The sequence below is a fragment of the Vanacampus margaritifer genome, chromosome 1 (genome assembly GCF_051991255.1).
Source record: "Vanacampus margaritifer isolate UIUO_Vmar chromosome 1, RoL_Vmar_1.0, whole genome shotgun sequence".
Lineage (NCBI taxonomy): Eukaryota > Metazoa > Chordata > Actinopteri > Syngnathiformes > Syngnathidae > Vanacampus > Vanacampus margaritifer.
Genome location: NC_135432.1, coordinates 22,220,100 through 22,237,871, shown reverse-complemented (window position 1 = coordinate 22,237,871; position 17,772 = coordinate 22,220,100). Strand labels below are relative to the sequence as shown.

Sequence of the window (17,772 nt, the reverse complement as noted above, 5' to 3'; positions counted from 1 at the left end):
ACGGCCAGAAGATGGCAGCATTGCCGCACATTTGCTGCTCCAGTACACCACACTGCTGAACCCTTTGACACATTTGCTGAATTCAACTTCTCTGATTGTAAGGATGTTTTTGTCCAGCAGTGGCGTTTCATGACGCATGACACGCAAGAACATGCCTACTCATTCATCTCAAGTTTTTCGAACGTTTCGAACTACAGTATTCTAATTTTGTTGTTCATCTAGGTTTTCTTTAAGTTAAATTATGTCACAGTGTCCCTCTGATAAACCGTGTGCTCCCTCTGAGTGCAGAAATGTGATGCGTTGCTCTGAAATGAGATGAGAGGAAGAATCACTGGTTTAAAAATACGCCATGACTATGCTTATATAACAATAGAGACGTCAGGGTTGTTTACAAGTAGTAGTGCCTGCTAAATGGGCACATAGAAGCCTGCGTTAGGTTGCAAATCACTCTTTAAATGCACATTTTAAATGCTTTCCTGAGTATGGAACTATCACGTGACAGAACGTTCACTGTTTTTGAAGAAATAGATGTGTCAACGGCCGCCAAGCGATCTTGTTTGTCTCCGTAATAAGAGGCAAGTACAATGGGCGGGGTTTGCAGTGTTGAATGATCGGAACAGCCAATAGGTGGCCTCGCAGCTGGATGATTGACAGACACGCCCCCCTATGACTCAGTGTTCTCCTGTGGTTTTAGAGCAGCGCGTCACATGTTGTTTTTCTCTACAACCAGATCAGTCCTACGGTACTCTAGCTCGCACCGTTTATTTTATTTTTTTATTTTTATGTTTTACTTTGAACACAGCGGACACGTCTGCAATGGATTAAATGAAAACAGCGTCGCCGTAGCTTTAATTTCGCTTTTTCGAATTGCGCGCATTCTGGTGCTCGGTGACGAGAGATGGCAAGTCCTCCCGGGGCGGCGGGACACCTGTTATCTAATGGCGTCAATGGCGTAAAGAAGTGCGGCTACTTGAGGAAGCAGAAACACGGACACAGGCGATTTTTCGTGCTGAGGGAGTCCGCCGACGGCTCGCCGGCTCGGCTGGAATACTACGAGAGTGAGAAGAAATGGCGGAACAAGGGCGCCGCCAAACGAGTGATAAGTTTGGACTCCTGCCTCTGCGTCAACAAGCGGGCGGACGCCAAACACAAACACCTGATCGCCCTTTACACCAAGGACGAGTACTTCGCCGTGGCTGCGGACAGCGAGCAGGATCAGGAGAGCTGGTACGTGGTTCTGACCGACCTCCTCGCGGAGGGGAGGGTGTACGACAGCCCCGCTTCCACCTCCTCCCTCGTCGGTTTTGAAGAGGCCAACTATGGACTTGTTAGCCCAGCTACAGCGGCATACAAGGAGGTATGGCAGGTTAATTTAAAATCCAAAGGTCTGGGTCAGGTGAAGAACCTCACGGGAGTGTACAGGCTTTGTTTATCCAGCCGAACCATCAGTTTTGTGAAGCTGAACTCCGAGGCTGCCGCGGTGTGTTTACAGCTCATGAACATCAGGAGATGCGGCCATTCTGAAAGCTTCTTCTTCATTGAGGTTGGGCGATCAGCAGTAACTGGGGCCGGGGAGTTCTGGATGCAGGCGGAGGACTCGGTGGTGGCCCAGAACATCCACGAGACTATCCTGGAAGCAATGAAAGCCATGAAGGAGCTCTCCGAGTTCAGGCCCAGGAGCAAAAGTCAGTCAGCCAGCACCACCCCCATCTCTGTTCCCACGCGGCGCAACCTCAATAACTTGCCACCAAGTCAGACGGGCTTGGTGAGGAGATCCAGAACGGCCAGTGCTGTAGCCACATCTCCAGGGAGGAAGTTTACATCCTGCCGGGTGAGAACCTCCAGCGAGGGCGACGGAAGTGTGCCTCGGCCCGTTTCCATGTCAATGCCCGTGAATGAAAGACCTGCCAGTCCGAACCCTGGCGCTCAACTCAGCCGATCCCACACTCTGAGCAATGGGCGCACCTGCAGGATGCTCGAGTCGTCCTCCAACCTGCATCACAGCCTCTCCATGCCAGGGTCCAACTCCCCTCCGGCCGTCTCCAGCCCCATCAGCATGTTGCCCGGGCATAACCTCTCCACTCCCAACAAGGCTGGACAACCTTTCACTTGCAGCGGGTCGCTCGGCGACACCGGCTTCATGCTGTGCGACGATTACAGTTGCAGTCCAGTTGAAGCAAAGTTCCTCCCTCTGACCCGCTGCGACACCCCCGACTCCCTGTCGAGCACCCCTTCATCCCGTGACATGAGCGACCCTTGTGGCTACATGCTAATGCTGGGGGCCAAGTCCAGAGCGAGTGGCGAAGGGGTGGCGATGGATAAAGCTTACAGGAAGCGAACTCATTCCCTCACCACGCCACGTCAACAGAAAACAGTGGCGCCGCTTTCTTCCGCATCCCTGGATGAGTACACGCTCATCCAAGCCCGTGATGGTCACAACTCTCATTCCGCCTCACCTAAAGTCTGCTATCCAGAAGATTACGGAGACATAGAAATCGGCTCATCCAGAAGCTCTAGCAGTAACCTTGCCGACGACGGCTACATGCCCATGACTCCAGGTGTGGCACTGCAATCAGGCAAGGTCGACAACTACGTGCCCATGAGCCCCATGTGCGTCTCTGCACCAAAGCAGATTGTCAACCTGAGAGTGCACCCTCACGGGGCTACCAGCAGGGGTTACAAAACCAGCTCCCCCTCCAGCATCTCACTGGAGGACAACGGCTACATGCGAATGTGGTGCGGCTCCAAGTCCTCCGTGGAGAGCCCAGACAGGCATGGCGAATACATGAACATGTCACCCGGAAACCCACCTGCACTCCAGACCCCGCCTGATTATTACATGGGGTTAATGGCTGGAGAACCGACATCGGTGAGAACGGCGTACCACCCCGGCTCCCTCTCCCTCCCCGCTAAAGTCCAAGCTTCCAAGAATGATGACAGCAACCAGTATGTGTTGATGAGCCCTCAAAGTTCGAGGCAGAGAGCAGCGGATGCGGACTACTATTCCATGATGCAGCCCGCAGCAGCTCAGGATTCGCCGCTGAGTCCCGCAACCGCATCTCCAGCCAGACACAACCGGGCTCCGAACCTGACCCACAGAGGGAGGCTCGGCAGGCCTAACAGGCTGTCCCTCGAAACTCTCAGAACCCTGCCTAGCATGCATGAGTACCCCCAGCCCGGAGAGCCCCGCAGCCCCGGAGAATACATCAACATTGACTTCAGCGGCAGCCGAATCTCGCCGCCTTCCACCGAGAGCCAGTCGTCATCTCTGAGTTCTTGTGACGAGGGTTTCACAAGGCCCTGTCTGACTTCCTACATCAAACTTGAGAGGGCCTTGCACCAGCCAAAGGAGGCTGTCGCCCTTGCTGCAGAACACCCGGATGCGCTCCCAGATCTCTCCTTGTGTCCCAGCTCAGAGGAGGAGGGGCAGGAAGAGCCAAGAGAAGGTGAAGACGGGCAAAATGAATATACAGAAATGACGTTTGGGATGACCAGCTCACCCCCGCAGCTGGTTCCTCAAATAACAAGGTATGTGTGTTTCAATGTTTGGTTTGTTTTGTGTTGTTTTTCAAACCATGTTTAACTCTTGGACTGCCAAAAACGTTAAATAACGTTTAGTAAAATCCTATGGAAGAGTGCCAAAGACGTTAAAAGACGTTTTTTTCAAAACAGAGGTGAAACTTTTTTTTCTGATGAAAGATGAGAGTCCAATCTTTCATATGGTAGTATGTGTGTTTCCATAGTCCAAACACATAATTTTCTATGGACCTTGAAAGATCAGTCAAAATGCTTAAAATCGGCTGGCACTGGGGACAACCCGTTTCTGAAAACGTCTGGCAGTCAAAGAGATAGTAGTTGATTCACTTAGAATCATCAGCTCAAGGAAGTTCAGCATTTTAGGGCAAGTGACTGATGATCAAGGAAGAAGTGAATGCCAAACAAAGGTTTGTAGTGTATTATACTAGAATGTGGACCTCTCCTTTGGCCAAATTGTAAACACTGATACTTGTCTCTTGTCTAGGCATGGGCCCATTTGATGGTTTACAGTAGTTTAAAAAAAATCAAGGTTTCAATAAGTGCTAATATTGTCTGTCACGGTCTTTATTTCTTTCTTTTTAGGGGACATCTAAGCAGGGTATAATGATTGGCTGTTTGAACTTTACAGAGTTGAGCAAATAGGGGTGTGAATTGCCTAGTACCTGGCGATTCGATTTGTATTAATCCCAACAAATATATCAATTGATTATTGCGATATATTTTTTTTTTAACTCAAATTTAGAAAATACTAATCAGTAAACTTGTACATGTACACTGTAAGATTTGTATGAAAATGTATTTATCTGAAAATTCAGGCTTATAACTGAGCCACTGCATTTAACAAACAGGATGCAGTCTTTTTCATGTTTGAACAGCACTGAAATAAAATATTAAGGCTTAATGTTCCATGAATATAAAATTCTTCCATGCTTAATGTGTGAATCCTAACCCTAAGTAAGATGTTTTGTTGAATATTCCCATAAAAAAATTCTGTTTAAAAATCGATTTGGCCGCATATCGAATCGATTCAAGAATTGCGCTCTGTAATATCGCGATATATTGCCGAATCATTTTTTTCTAACACCCCCATGAGCAAATGAGCCACTTCCTTTAAAGTTAATTTCCTTCAATTAACATTTTTTTTCTCTGTCTCAGAGCAGAGTTGGGAGGGGTGAGCAGAGTAAGATGAAAGACACTGCGCAAACACGGACATTTTGGGGGGATCCATTTATTAATTTGCATTGACATAATAAAAAAAAAAAGAGGTAGGTCCAGCGGGTACTAGTTAGCCCGATGGACAAGATGAGCAGCCCACGAGTCTGTTAAAAAAAAAAAAAGCTCACCAGTGACTGTGCCTTACTAAGTAAAACAGAAGAAGAATTCTAAGATTTGTTTATAAATGTTTCATATTTATTTTATTTAGATTAATTATAATTTTAGTATATATATATCTTAACATATTTGTTTATATAATTTATTTTATGTAATTTTAAATGTATATTTACACTTAACGTGTTTCTTCTGTACCGAATATGCCATATTTTGTTTAAAAGCCGTGTATAATGGAGGGGGAAAAAAGGCTTCCTTTTATTTACAGAAATATTTTCAGAAAAGGTCATTTTGTAGTGATAATTTTAATACGGCGAAACCGCGTTATTTTCGCTCACAATTATCATACCGTCAGAATATTGGCCCATGCTTACTCTTGTCTTTTGCAGGAATGATATCTTTTAATATTGAATTTAAGGTTTGTTATTTTGTCATTGTCTTCCGTAGTAGTCAGAGCAGCAGAGGGAGAAGGCGTTCACTGGAGGATCCGGCCGTCCCAGAAGAACTTGGTGTCTTTCTCCTTGGGGCCGCTTCCTCGTCCATGCTGGACCCCGACTGCTCCGCCAAGGTGATCCGCGCCAACCCGCAAGGACGCAGACGCCACAGTTCGGAGACTTTCTCCTCCACGGCCACCGTGACGCCCGTCTTCCCTTCGTTTGCCCGCGGTGAGACCGGGAAGAGGCACAGCTCCGTGGAGAACATCTCCTCGCGGAGCAGCGAGGGCTCCGACGAGGAGTACGGCAGCCCCGTAAACCGACAGGGTTCCGCCGCTTACCCGAACGGACTCAACTACATTGCCTTGAATCTGCTGGACAATAAATGTGATGAGCTGGTTGCCTTCAAACCAGTTAGCAGCTGCAAACAGGGTATCAATGGATTACACAGCACGCCATATGTCTGCTTAGGCTTCAAAGAGTCTGCAACTACTGTCAAAGGTGAGCCTTTTCATTTTTTGGGCAGCCATTGACCATCACTTCAAATAGTCTCTTGATTTCACATACAATACATGGTGAATATGTTTCCTTTAGGTGCTCTATTGAGTTTATTTCAAACTCGTACAAAAGGAAAAGAACATCATAGTAGAGATACACAAACAGCTTACGAAAAAATGTGATTTACATTATCATAAAGGGAATTTGAAGAACTCAACTATATTTTAATTACCTTATCAGAAGAAGGCAATACAAGTTCTGGATTTTGTACTATGGTATAAATTAATAGCATTAGCATCAAATGGTGATACATGGCAATACAAATATGTCTTCTATTAAAATGATGTGTTATATGTTTTGTTTTGTTTTTTTAACTACCAGGCTTAAGCAAGTTTTCTGGGGGAAACTCTGTGAGAGATATTATTTAACCATATTATTATTATTATTATACTTAGCGTGAAAAAATAATCCTGAGTTAGTAAGTGAACGGCTCAATTTTTATCAAATGAATACATTGAAAATATATCAGGATGCGTATCAAATTGTCTTTTTGTCAGAGATGCCATATTTGCATTACTGACAAATTCATTCATAAATAGTAAAATGGCACCAAGAATCGGATTGCATCATACCCCCTCAAAATGTGCCGTATCATACCGAATCTAATCGTAATCCCAGTGAATCGAATCGTTCCACTTTGAAATGGAGCTGTCCTTGAATCGTATCACAAAGATTTATATCAAATCGTCTTTTATCGGAAAGATGCACACTGCTAATGTTTTTTTTTTTTAAATCTCTTTTTGAACTAGTTGCAATTCAGACATCCTACTGTGCTGCATTCAAACTTGCATTTGTTTTCCTGTTATGTATTTTTTTGTGGCTGGGTATGTTAGAATGAAATCTGGATTTAATGACAAAATAAGAGGCATGCAATTACAATTTCTGCACCTTTTATATCTTCTCAATTAGAAACCAAGTGGTTAAATCCTGACATTTCCCTCCCCCCAGTAAGTGAAGGCAACACGAGGCTGCGGTGAAACGTGACCGGGTCGAGAACAGTGAAGTAAACAACCCTGTGAGCGAGTGTGACGCTGCTGCGCGTCGCATGCAAACACTTTCACTCACAGTACAGCGTGTACGCCATTTCTAAGAATGAACTTTTTTTTTCTTTTCTCAAAGCAGATGAGCGCTAGGAGCAAAGAGTTCCCTTTAAAATGGCAAAGAGGCTCTAATAGTCTTATGTTTCTCTGGTTGACTGTATTTACAATAATGAGATAGACTTTCTCTAACTTGTCTTCAATGGGTCGAAGTTAATTCCGGCTGTTATTTTTCAGTTGGCTAGGCATTAAGAATGTGTTACACATCAATGCGACCTCTATGCACTCCTCGCCATATGATCAATACCGCGTTCTAACACATTCCAATGAACAAAACAGGCAAGCATCCGTCGGAAACGGAGAGGGCCAAATGTTGTGGTGAAATTGGAGCTGTGTGCGCAGCGAGCTCACATGTTTCTGTGAGCACTCAAAGGTCGGAGACAGCGCGTGGACCTTTGAGAGCTGACATGTGAGATCTGGCACAAGTGAATGACTGTCCTTGAAGGCAAGAAGGGGAAACAACAAAAGCGGTTGTGTTGCTATGTGGCTGTCAGGTAATTGGATGTCAGGTCGCAATATTCCTTATTGCATTCCAAGCAAGAAACACGTAGGAAGTAAGAGGCTACTGCAGCAGAAAGTACCTTTTATTTCACCATTGGTTCTTGGGCGGGTAGCATAGCTGTTAATATTATGATGTCGTTTGTAAAATGCAAAATGCCATAAAACTTGAGCAGTGTAGCTGGATTTTGATTTGAAGCAGAGACGGGCAACTGATGGTGGCGAAAGTCACAAATATTTTGCCCATACAATTTTATGCTAGATTTATTTAATTATTGAATATGAATGAACATAGAGTGAGATTAATGAAACCAATACAACTGAAGTTGACTCACATGGCATCCACTGACTCACAATTTGCTCATGCCAGGTTTAGAGTTTTGATTTATTCTCTGAACTGAGATTGTTTGCTTCTACTAAATAACACAACATCACAAATGTTGCTTCCAGACCTATGTAGCAAAACCTTAATGATACAAATGTTTGGGTGATCGAATCAAACATAATGTTAACTCTTTCAGTGATTAAGAAGAATTGTACTTACTGCCCCAAGAAAAAATAGACTAACGTTTTGAGCATTTTTATTCCTATTTAAGTCTGCCGATGTACAGAGTGTGACTTGTTTTGCTGCTTGGCTGGCGTGATTGCAAGAGTGAATGAATGCATGCATAATGGGACAAGAAGACGCGTGCAAAACCCCCTTCTGCCTCATTAGGCCCTTCACTTAGCAGAAGTAAGACAAGCAGAGGTGGGAGGGTCCACCACGGAGTATTGAATGCTTTGCAGAAAGACGAGGAGAATGGATGGTTGCTTTTTAGCCACCAAACACACTCACTGGGCTGGCAGACATAATGGCTTGTTTACCAAAGATTCCAACTCACTGCTGTGCAAAATGGTGGCAGGTTGAAGTTTTCTTTGGCTTTCTCACTTTGCAGACGTCACATTACACTCTGGCACCATCAAGCCTCTCTGCTGCTGATTAGTGTGGATGGAAATGATGCGGACATTTGGTCACTTAAGTCAGGGTGCGTGCAGCTATTGATGATTTTTTAGAATCAAGCAGTCTACCAATTAACCGTCGCTAAATCGAGTAATTGGATTAAAATTTGATTTTGCTGTTGTAGTTATTAACTCATTCACTCCCAGCCATTTTCACTGAAGCAACCCCCTTCGTTGCCAGCTGTTTTACTGGATTTTGACTGATTTTGCAAGGCCCACAGACGATTGTGTTGTATTGCTATCAAAACATGGAACCGAGCAAAAGAAAGATTAGAGTCTCTTCTTTCATCAGGAAAAAAAGTATATTTCTGATTCCGTTTTGCAGCAATTAGCATTAGAATATAGCAAAGTTTCATCATTATTCACAAACCTGTTTAAAACAGTGGGGGGAAAAGCTTGTTGCAACATGGCCCTGTTTGATCTCTTATACTCTGCTGCCACCTTCTGGCCGTTTTTGTCTTAATTACCTTTGTTTTAAACATTTTCTTCAGTTCAGCGGCTGCATCAAAGCCTTCTGTATGTTTTAACATTAAAAAAAAACGTCTAAAAAGTTTTTGGTGCCATGGCAATATTTAAAATAGAACGTTTTTAGACGTTTTTGGTAGCAAATGAGTTAAGCTGCATAGAGATGGGGAATACAAAAATACGTTTTCTGAATTCAAGGTGAAGCGCGCGAGAGTCAATGAAAAGGCTAATCTCCCTGTTAATTTTGTTCAGCCAAAAACCCTATACATTAGTGATGCACCAAATATTCGGCCACCGAAAATTTGCGGCCGAAAATGGCTATTTTTGCCATGCTAAATACTTTAGCTAATGCTAGCCCTGTTTGATCTCTTATACTCTGCTGCCACCTTCTGGCCGTTTTTGTCTTAATTACCTTTGTTTTAAACATTTTCTTCAGTTCAGCGGCTGCATCAAAGCCTTCTGTATGTTTTAACATTAAAAAAAACGTCTAAAAAGTTTTTGGTGCCATGGCAATATTTAAAATAGAACGTTTTTAGACGTTTTTGGTAGCAAATGAGTTAAGCTGCATAGAGATGGGGAATACAAAAATACGTTTTCTGAATTCAAGGTGAAGCGCGCGAGAGTCAATGAAAAGGCTAATCTCCCTGTTAATTTTGTTCAGCCAAAAACCCTATACATTAGTGATGCACCAAATATTCGGCCACCGAAAATTTGCGGCCGAAAATGGCTATTTTTGCCATGCTAAATACTTTAGCTAATGCTAGCCCTGTTTGATCTCTTATACTCTGCTGCCACCTTCTGGCCGTTTTTGTCTTAATTACCTTTGTTTTAAACATTTTCTTCAGTTCAGCGGCTGCATCAAAGCCTTCTGTATGTTTTAACATTAAAAAAAACGTCTAAAAAGTTTTTGGTGCCATGGCAATATTTAAAATAGAACGTTTTTAGACGTTTTTGGTAGCAAATGAGTTAAGCTGCATAGAGATGGGGAATACAAAAATACGTTTTCTGAATTCAAGGTGAAGCGCGCGAGAGTCAATGAAAAGGCTAATCTCCCTGTTAATTTTGTTCAGCCAAAAACCCTATACATTAGTGATGCACCAAATATTCGGCCACCGAAAATTTGCGGCCGAAAATGGCTATTTTTGCCATGCTAAATACTTTAGCTAATGCTAGCACTATTACTATCAACAGTTTTAAACACGGAAACACTTACCGCTATCTCCGGGTGGCGACAGACCTGTACACGTCGCTGTATGTGACTTTGCAGTCTGTTCCCGAAGCCGATTAGCTGGTGCAAACAAATGTATTTATTTATTTTTAAATGTTGGTGAATGTGCGGATTTTAAGTGCGACGCACCTTGTCCCGCCGCACGCAAACGTAACCGCCTGTGCAAACTACATTGACTATAAGGTGCAATCGCACCGCCAGAAAATGCTCAACCCTCGTTTGGTGTTTAATGTACCTTTGGCCAACATGTCTGCGGTATAAATTTCAATTTATATTGTGCTCGGTTAAAATGCCAGTGCTAAATAAATATTTTATAATAATATTATAATTTTAATAATAATGATAGTAAAAATTGCCGTTTCGGTTTTCGGCCAAGCATTTTTCATTTTCTGTTTTCAATAAAGAAGGGTTTGGTGAGTGCACATGGGAAACTGGTGGGGTTCAGTACCTCCAACAAGGTTGTAAATCACCAGAGACAAAGAATTAAAAATGTTTGTGATAGATGACATAATGCCGTCCACATACTTAGGTTACTGTTCCAATCCCTATTGTTGACTTGAAGGAAGTGACCCATTTTGTGGCAACGTGATGAGATGTGCTTGTGGCAGATGGCCAAACCTCCCAAGGGCAAGAGGTGGGCTTAAACACCTCCCACCAATGCTCTTACCTTTACACTCATTCAAATACTCTCACTGCAACCATTGGCCCGCTCACGTCAACACTGGCGTTTTAAGCACACATCCGCTCTCTGCTGTGGTCATGACAAGCACGCCATCTGGCACGCCTACAGGCCAAAGAGAGCACGACCGTCCGCACTATGGAATTCATCTGAAAGATTAGCGACATTCATGTCCATCTCCTCCTAAATCCCCCTTCTCTTTCAACGCCGTTCAGCCAGGAGGTATTCACTAGAATGGCTGATGACGTCATCTCGGGCATAATGATCCACTCGGAACATTCCATACTGGATACACGTGTACAATTTTAGGAGATCCTAGGTAGATTTTAACGCTGGTACATGTATATGGTGTGTTCATAATTTAGCTGTGCAAAGTTAGCTTGCAAGTGGCGCGAGGTGATGGGGTTAGGTTTGGAAACAAAGTCCCCCCCCCCCCCCCCCCTCCCGAGAACAATCAATTGTCATAATGTCAACCCCAAAAAAATCTTACCATGGGCCAGGAATTGTGATTAAAATTGTGTTTGTGGAATGTGAATTAAGCAGCAAAATCCGCCCGTTTTTATCCATCTCAGCGGCCATTTTGCCATTTGCTGCCCACTGAATATGACATCACAGTTGCTCAGGGCTAGTGACCAATCAAAGCTCACCTGTTTTCTGAGCTTGGGCATGTGACGTTTGCAAGCTGGTTTGTGGTTGAATTTGGTTGTTAACGGAGCCCTGATCAACTGTGATGTTATATTAAGTGGAAATGGCAAAATGGCCGCCCCCTGAGAGCGCATAAGCACAGTTAGCTTTTGCGGCTTTATTCATATTTCACAAGCATAGTATTAATCAGAACACTGCATTTAGACTAGTGGGGTTGCACAGAACATATTATTGTCAAGAAATGTTTTGGGTTGACTTAAGATTTTTTTTCTTTTTCTAGGTTATACTTGGTTTAAAAAAAAAAAGTTTGAGAACCGTGGATGTAGCTGTCAAGTCAGTAACAAATAGCTCAGCTAGCTACAGAGCTGATGAGTGTAAAAATGTAAGCGCTCGTATGCACATTGATGACTTTTGCATCACATGCAAACCACTTCACAATGCGTTTGAAACCATACCGACCTGTTAATTCGCTCTGCAACTGAAACGCACCAAGCACCATTAGTTAACTGCATTTTCATCAAGCCGCCACTTTGAGAAAGACACAAATAAAAAATGTCTGCGTGCTCACAAAGACATGTGCTGCACACATGCGTATCCAAACGCATTAGGGCCGCGCCACCTGATACGGTATACTGTAGGAAACAACCATGCATGTAATATAACACAGCAGGCAAAGTGTGTCACATTTTCCAGTCTCTGTGCATATGCGGTGTGTGTGTGTGCGCGCGTGGTGGGATAAAGTAGGCTGGGATGTTCCAGATAGACACGTTAGCTGCTCGATAAGTGCGTGGCCAGCGTAGTGGCGGCCTCGGCTCCAGATGAGATTACATCCTCCCTCTGCAGGACAGATTAGACAGCAGACCTTGATCAAATGCTGCCTACTATGGAATCAAAGCATGTCTGGATGGATACTAGCTTGTTTAGAACCTGTGAATGAGAAACGCTCTCGCGAGAATGGTTCGATACGTTCTGATTTGGAAAGTACACTTTTGTTTGTAGTAGCCCAAAATCTCATGTTCAGATGAAAAACGGTTAGAATCGGAGCTGTTTTTCTTCAATTGGAAATTTGAAATAGCAGTCAAGTGTTACACAAAAATGTCAGGCTTCTGCTAGGAAGCATTTGTGTCACAAAAACAACATGTGAAGTTTACTCGGGGTTAATCGTAGGCCATTTGAATGTCGTGTGTGTCGACTCCCATTGAGCATAAATGGGATAGATTTGTTGTGAACAGTCACATTCCCAGTAATGAGAGGATGTATACACTTGTACAAACAATTGTTTTTCAAGTTTTATTTTTCGAGGCTGTTGTTGTTTCAAGAAGTACTTGTGGAGTCATTTATTACTTCAGTGTAATAAGCAAGAGTCCAACCAATATGGATTTTTATTTTTTAGGCCAATGTCGATTATGATGTTTGAGAACTGATCCATTGTCTGATTAATAAAAAAAGAAGAAGAAGAAAATCACTTCTTTGTGGTACAAAAAAATGTATGTACCCATCCACACGACACCAATTGAATCACAATATTTTATCAACTCATTGAAAATTCAAACAAGGAAGAACAATCAAGTCAAGTCCTGCTGACACGTTCCCCAATATGTCTTCCCACAACACCATTCTAATACTTCATCGAGGGCTACCATCTACTAATTGGTCGTCCTCGCCTCAGTTTGCGGCCATAGCAACGCAGCCTCCCAAGCAGATCCCCCAGCCCTTCCCCCATCGCTCTCCATCCCGGATTATGTAATTATGACCGTTGCTGAAACGCTTCCCAGCTTCACCTCCGTGCTCGCCATCGCTTGCGTGCTTCCCTCCCCACGGAGTCTCGACCGATAATGGGAAGCAACGGCAGCTTGTCACATCTATATGGAATCAAATTCTCGGTGGACGTGATGTTAGTATAAACCAAAATGAGACATAAAGTAGCCATGTAATTGGATGGAATAACAGGAGTTGATTTGTTGCTTTATGTCACTGAATTCTTTTGGGTAATTTGCATGTAAAATGTCTTTTTTTTTTGTCTTTTGTTTCTTCCAGATTGAAGCAGTCAACTGTCCTCGTGATCAATGTGACCCATTTACCTCTGCGAGTGATGGCATGCAGACCTCAACGCTACATGAAAACGCGCGCGCGTATGTGTAAAGTAGGCCACCGTTTATGCATGTTGGTAATTGGCTAAGGGTATGAAGAGTGTGAGTGTGTGTAATGGCGCGAGCATTTAGTCAGTGAACACTGTTACCATAAAACCTGACTACCAAGAGTGTGAAAGATACAGAACTATATTTGAGGAGTTTATTTATTTCTTAAGGATGAATGTTTAATGGGTCCCACCCAATGCCTTAAATGTCAATATCGTTCTCTATGTTTTCAAAGAAATAAGAGAAATATTCTATTGTCGTATATATCTATCTGAACTTCTATATTGTTATTCGCTTGGGAAAAGTAGTATTATTTCAGAAAAGTACATTCAAAGTATTTTCTTAATTTGCTATTTATTCTCACAAGATTATTTTTTTATCCAAACGTAAGAAAATATATTTGTAAGTATATAAAGTCGTATCTGAGCTCCACGAATGCACTGCCCCTTCCCGCCATTGTCCCCCACCCTCTTGACAATAATGTGTTACATGTGACCGCGAACATGACTTTCTGATTAATATTGTGTTTGTGGAATATGAGTTATCAAGCAAAATCCAGCCGTTTTTATCTATCACAGGGGGGCGGCCATTTTGCCACTTGCTTTTGACAGAAGGTGATGACATCACAGTTGCTCGGGGCTCAGGCAAAAACAAATCACAGCTCACCTGTTTTCGGAAGCTGAGCTGTGATTGGTTGTTGCCTGAGACCCGAGCAACTGTGACGTCATTTTCACTGGGCAGCAAGTGGCAAAATGGCCGCCGTGCTGGATTTTGCTGGAAGCTTTGAGATTTTGCATTGTGTTAGCATTAGGCCAAACTGACTTACCTAAAGGCTAAGCTATCTTAAAATACCCAACATGTAATTCTCCTTGTTTCATGCTTACTTTGATAGTAAATTTGAACTCAAAATGGCATAAAAGTGCTTAAAGCTTTAAGTCCTCAGAAAAACTATTCCTGGACTCACAGAGTTTGAGAACCACCGTTCTAAAGAAAGAAAGCTTGAGGGGAAATTAAGGCGATAATATGTAATAATTGCATCTGGAAGAGCTTTAGGATGGTTGGGATGCTGCATTGGCTTATAATAAGAACTGCATCTGATCACCAACGTACTGTACGGTCTATGCACACCATTCATCTTTATTAGCATTAGCATCAATGCTAACATTACTAATCACACTATATCTCGGTTGTTTGCACTGCACACGGAAGTTATTCTGTTAGTGTTAATCAGCTGCTGACGCCATTTTCACTTTGGATGAACACTTTAAGCTCTCCAGTCATCTGACTTTGCGTTGACAAGCGGTAAATATTTGATGTCAGTCCTCCGAGGTGTCATACACATGTGACCGAAACCACCTCCACACTTTCAGGGTACTTTAGAGCTTGTAAACCTTCGCATCAGGGCCCAAAATATCAGTGAGATGGCGACAGGTTTAACAGAGTTTTATGACATTTGAGCTGTATACCAGGATAGTGCTGGCGTTTGTATTTATTAACTACCTGGATGTGAATACGGTGTAAATAGACAGAGTTTAACTGTAAACTATTCTACTGTGAGAGTACAGAGAATTAATAAATATAGATTTTACTTGTGTTGCATCTATACAGTATTTCTGTAAAAAAAAAAAAAAAAAAGATTTTAGCTACCCTTACTATTATTTCAGGTTTTACAGTGTATTGTATGCTTTCTCCTTCACTGTCTAAAAGTAAAATATTTTCATATAAAAATCAATTGCCTTGTTGACAGACTTACCCTAATGATATATTATGCAATAGTGACCTGAATATGATCTAGTTTCTAACAGTGGAACCAAATGTAACAAACACACCCATCATTGTATTTGTTTTGGTTTTTCTGTTCCTTGTCAAAAAAAGAAAAGAAAAGAACATTCTCACCAATTGTTTTGTCTTTGGTGTCAATGTCTACCATTGTACATACGCTCTATTGTGACACTCACAAGAAATTATTATAACAATGTATGGATTCCGGTGGTTAATGATTGCTTTGATCTGTATAAATTGTGCATAGTGACCTAAATAAATCATTTATTTAAACCGGTACAACTGCTTTCCTTGTTGTTGTTTTTTAACAATGAGGTCGCCAGTGTTTTATACACGACAGGTGCATTTCAATACAGTACTCAAAATTAGGGATGGACCGGTATGGCTTTTTTCAGATCAGATACCGATTATTAGTAGCCAAGGTGGCCAAAAAACGATATTTGGAGCCGATGTCCATTTGCAGTAAAAGTGATAATATTGGCGTCAAAATTTTGAATTAAATTTGAACTTTGTTCCAATGCCTTAAAGCATATGTTTATGAAACGTAACTTGTGATTTATTTATACATACAGTATGAATTAATAAATTTATTATCTAACATGAATAAAGCAAAAAAACTAAAGTACTAAGAAAAATTAAAGTAAAATAAAGCATATTTTTTTTATCTTTGACAATAGACATCTTTCTTTTAAAATTCAAAACAAAAACAAAAAAAGCAGGGAGCGCCCAGGCGCAGTAGCATGACTTTAGTTCAATGAATAATTTTACAAATAGATAGCTCCCTGAAGTTTTAATAACATTTTCAAAAAATTCTATATTAACTGAAAGTTTTAACTTTTTCACTCATTGTTTTTAGTTCAAACAAAATCAAAGCGTGCTCGAAGTTCCCAGTATTTTGCCTCTAATGCGATGCCAAAGTAATGAAATAAAATTTTAAATTGATCTCATATCGGCCCATGTCGATATGCTTCAAAATGCCAAATATTGGCGCAAATAATCGTCCCGGCCGATTATCAATTTATCCTAATTCAAAATCATTTATTGTGCAATATTCTGATTCTTGATGTTATATGTTGTTAGCTGTATGTTAATATTGTCAATTATGATTCAGTAAAAATATGAAAATGTTCACTTTGAGTCTATCATACAGTGTCTATAAAAAGTCTACACACCCCTGTTCAAATGCCAGGTTTTTTGTCATATTAACTCATTCACTGCCATTGATGGCTATAGATGTCAAAAATTAATTTGAACTATTTCTATTAGTTTAACATTTTTTCCACTTTTGTTAACAAGAGTATGAAAACCTAGAAAAAAATATTGTACATTTAGAACAGATATAAGATTTGTGATTAATCATGAGTTAACTAGTAAAGTAATGTGATTAATTACGAAAAAATGTAATCGCCTGATGCAACTAATTTTTAATAATCTTTCTTCTTCTTTAAAAAAAAAAGAAGTAATTATTATTATTATTATTTGTAATAATCTTTTCTTAAAAAAAAGAAGAAGAAACATTTATTAAAAATTAGGGGCATCAGGCAATTACATTTTTTAATCATAATTATTAATCGCATGACTTCACTAGTTAACTCACGATTAATCACAAATGTTATATCTGTTCTAAATGTACAATAATCCCCCCCCCCCCCCAGGTTTTTATACTTTTGTTAACAAAAGTGGGAAAAAAAAATTAAACTAATAGAAATAGTTCAAATTAATTTTGGACGTATATAGCCGTCAATGGCAGTGAATGAGTTAAAAAAAGATAACTTTACATAATGAGTCCTAAACCTGTACAATGTAATATAATTTTTAAAAGATCGTTTTAAGGTATCTGAGATAATGTGATTGTATAAGTGTGAATAACCTCATAATTATGGGGATGTTGGTGTACACAGCATTAACCAATGAATTTTTGGTTAAATGTGACTCGGCAGTCGACGCACACATTGTTACCAGTATTGCTCCTGAATAAATCATTTGTTCTACTAGACTTTTCCTGACGTTTATTTTCCTTTCCATAAGCCTAACAGTTTTGTGCTAACACTGACTGGTGTTTTGAACTGTTCATAATTCCCCCCACCTTGACAAAGGTCACATTTCTACCTGAAGATAAACAGCACCAAATGATGTTAACAACTATTGTTTTTGCGCCAAACAGTGGCGTACCGAGGGGGGCCGAGGTGCTGGCCCCAAGCAACCAATTTCGGGTTGAGGCAGGTGCTCACTCCATCGACAATACTACTTTCTGATCATGAATCTCCGTGGGATGAACATTGTTGTTCCTCCTTTTTTCAAACGATTCAGGGCGGAGAAGATAACTGTGCCAACCAAAGTCGACAGATTACAAGCATTTAAGAGGCTCTTTAGAGGTTGACGA

General features: G+C 41.5%; 1 protein-coding gene across 1 annotated transcript; it reads left to right on the top strand.

Annotated features, from left to right (window-relative positions):
* The first annotated feature begins 698 nt into the window (after nucleotides 1-698).
* LOC144062346 (insulin receptor substrate 2-like) lies at nucleotides 699-16,732 on the top strand. Its single transcript, XM_077583662.1, has 3 exons — nucleotides 699-3,528; nucleotides 5,314-5,801; nucleotides 13,507-16,732. The coding sequence occupies exons 1-3, from the start codon at nucleotides 899-901 to the stop codon at nucleotides 13,509-13,511; spliced, it is 3,123 nt and encodes a 1,040-aa protein (XP_077439788.1). The 5' UTR covers nucleotides 699-898; the 3' UTR covers nucleotides 13,512-16,732.
* Nucleotides 16,733-17,772: the final 1,040 nt, after the last annotated feature.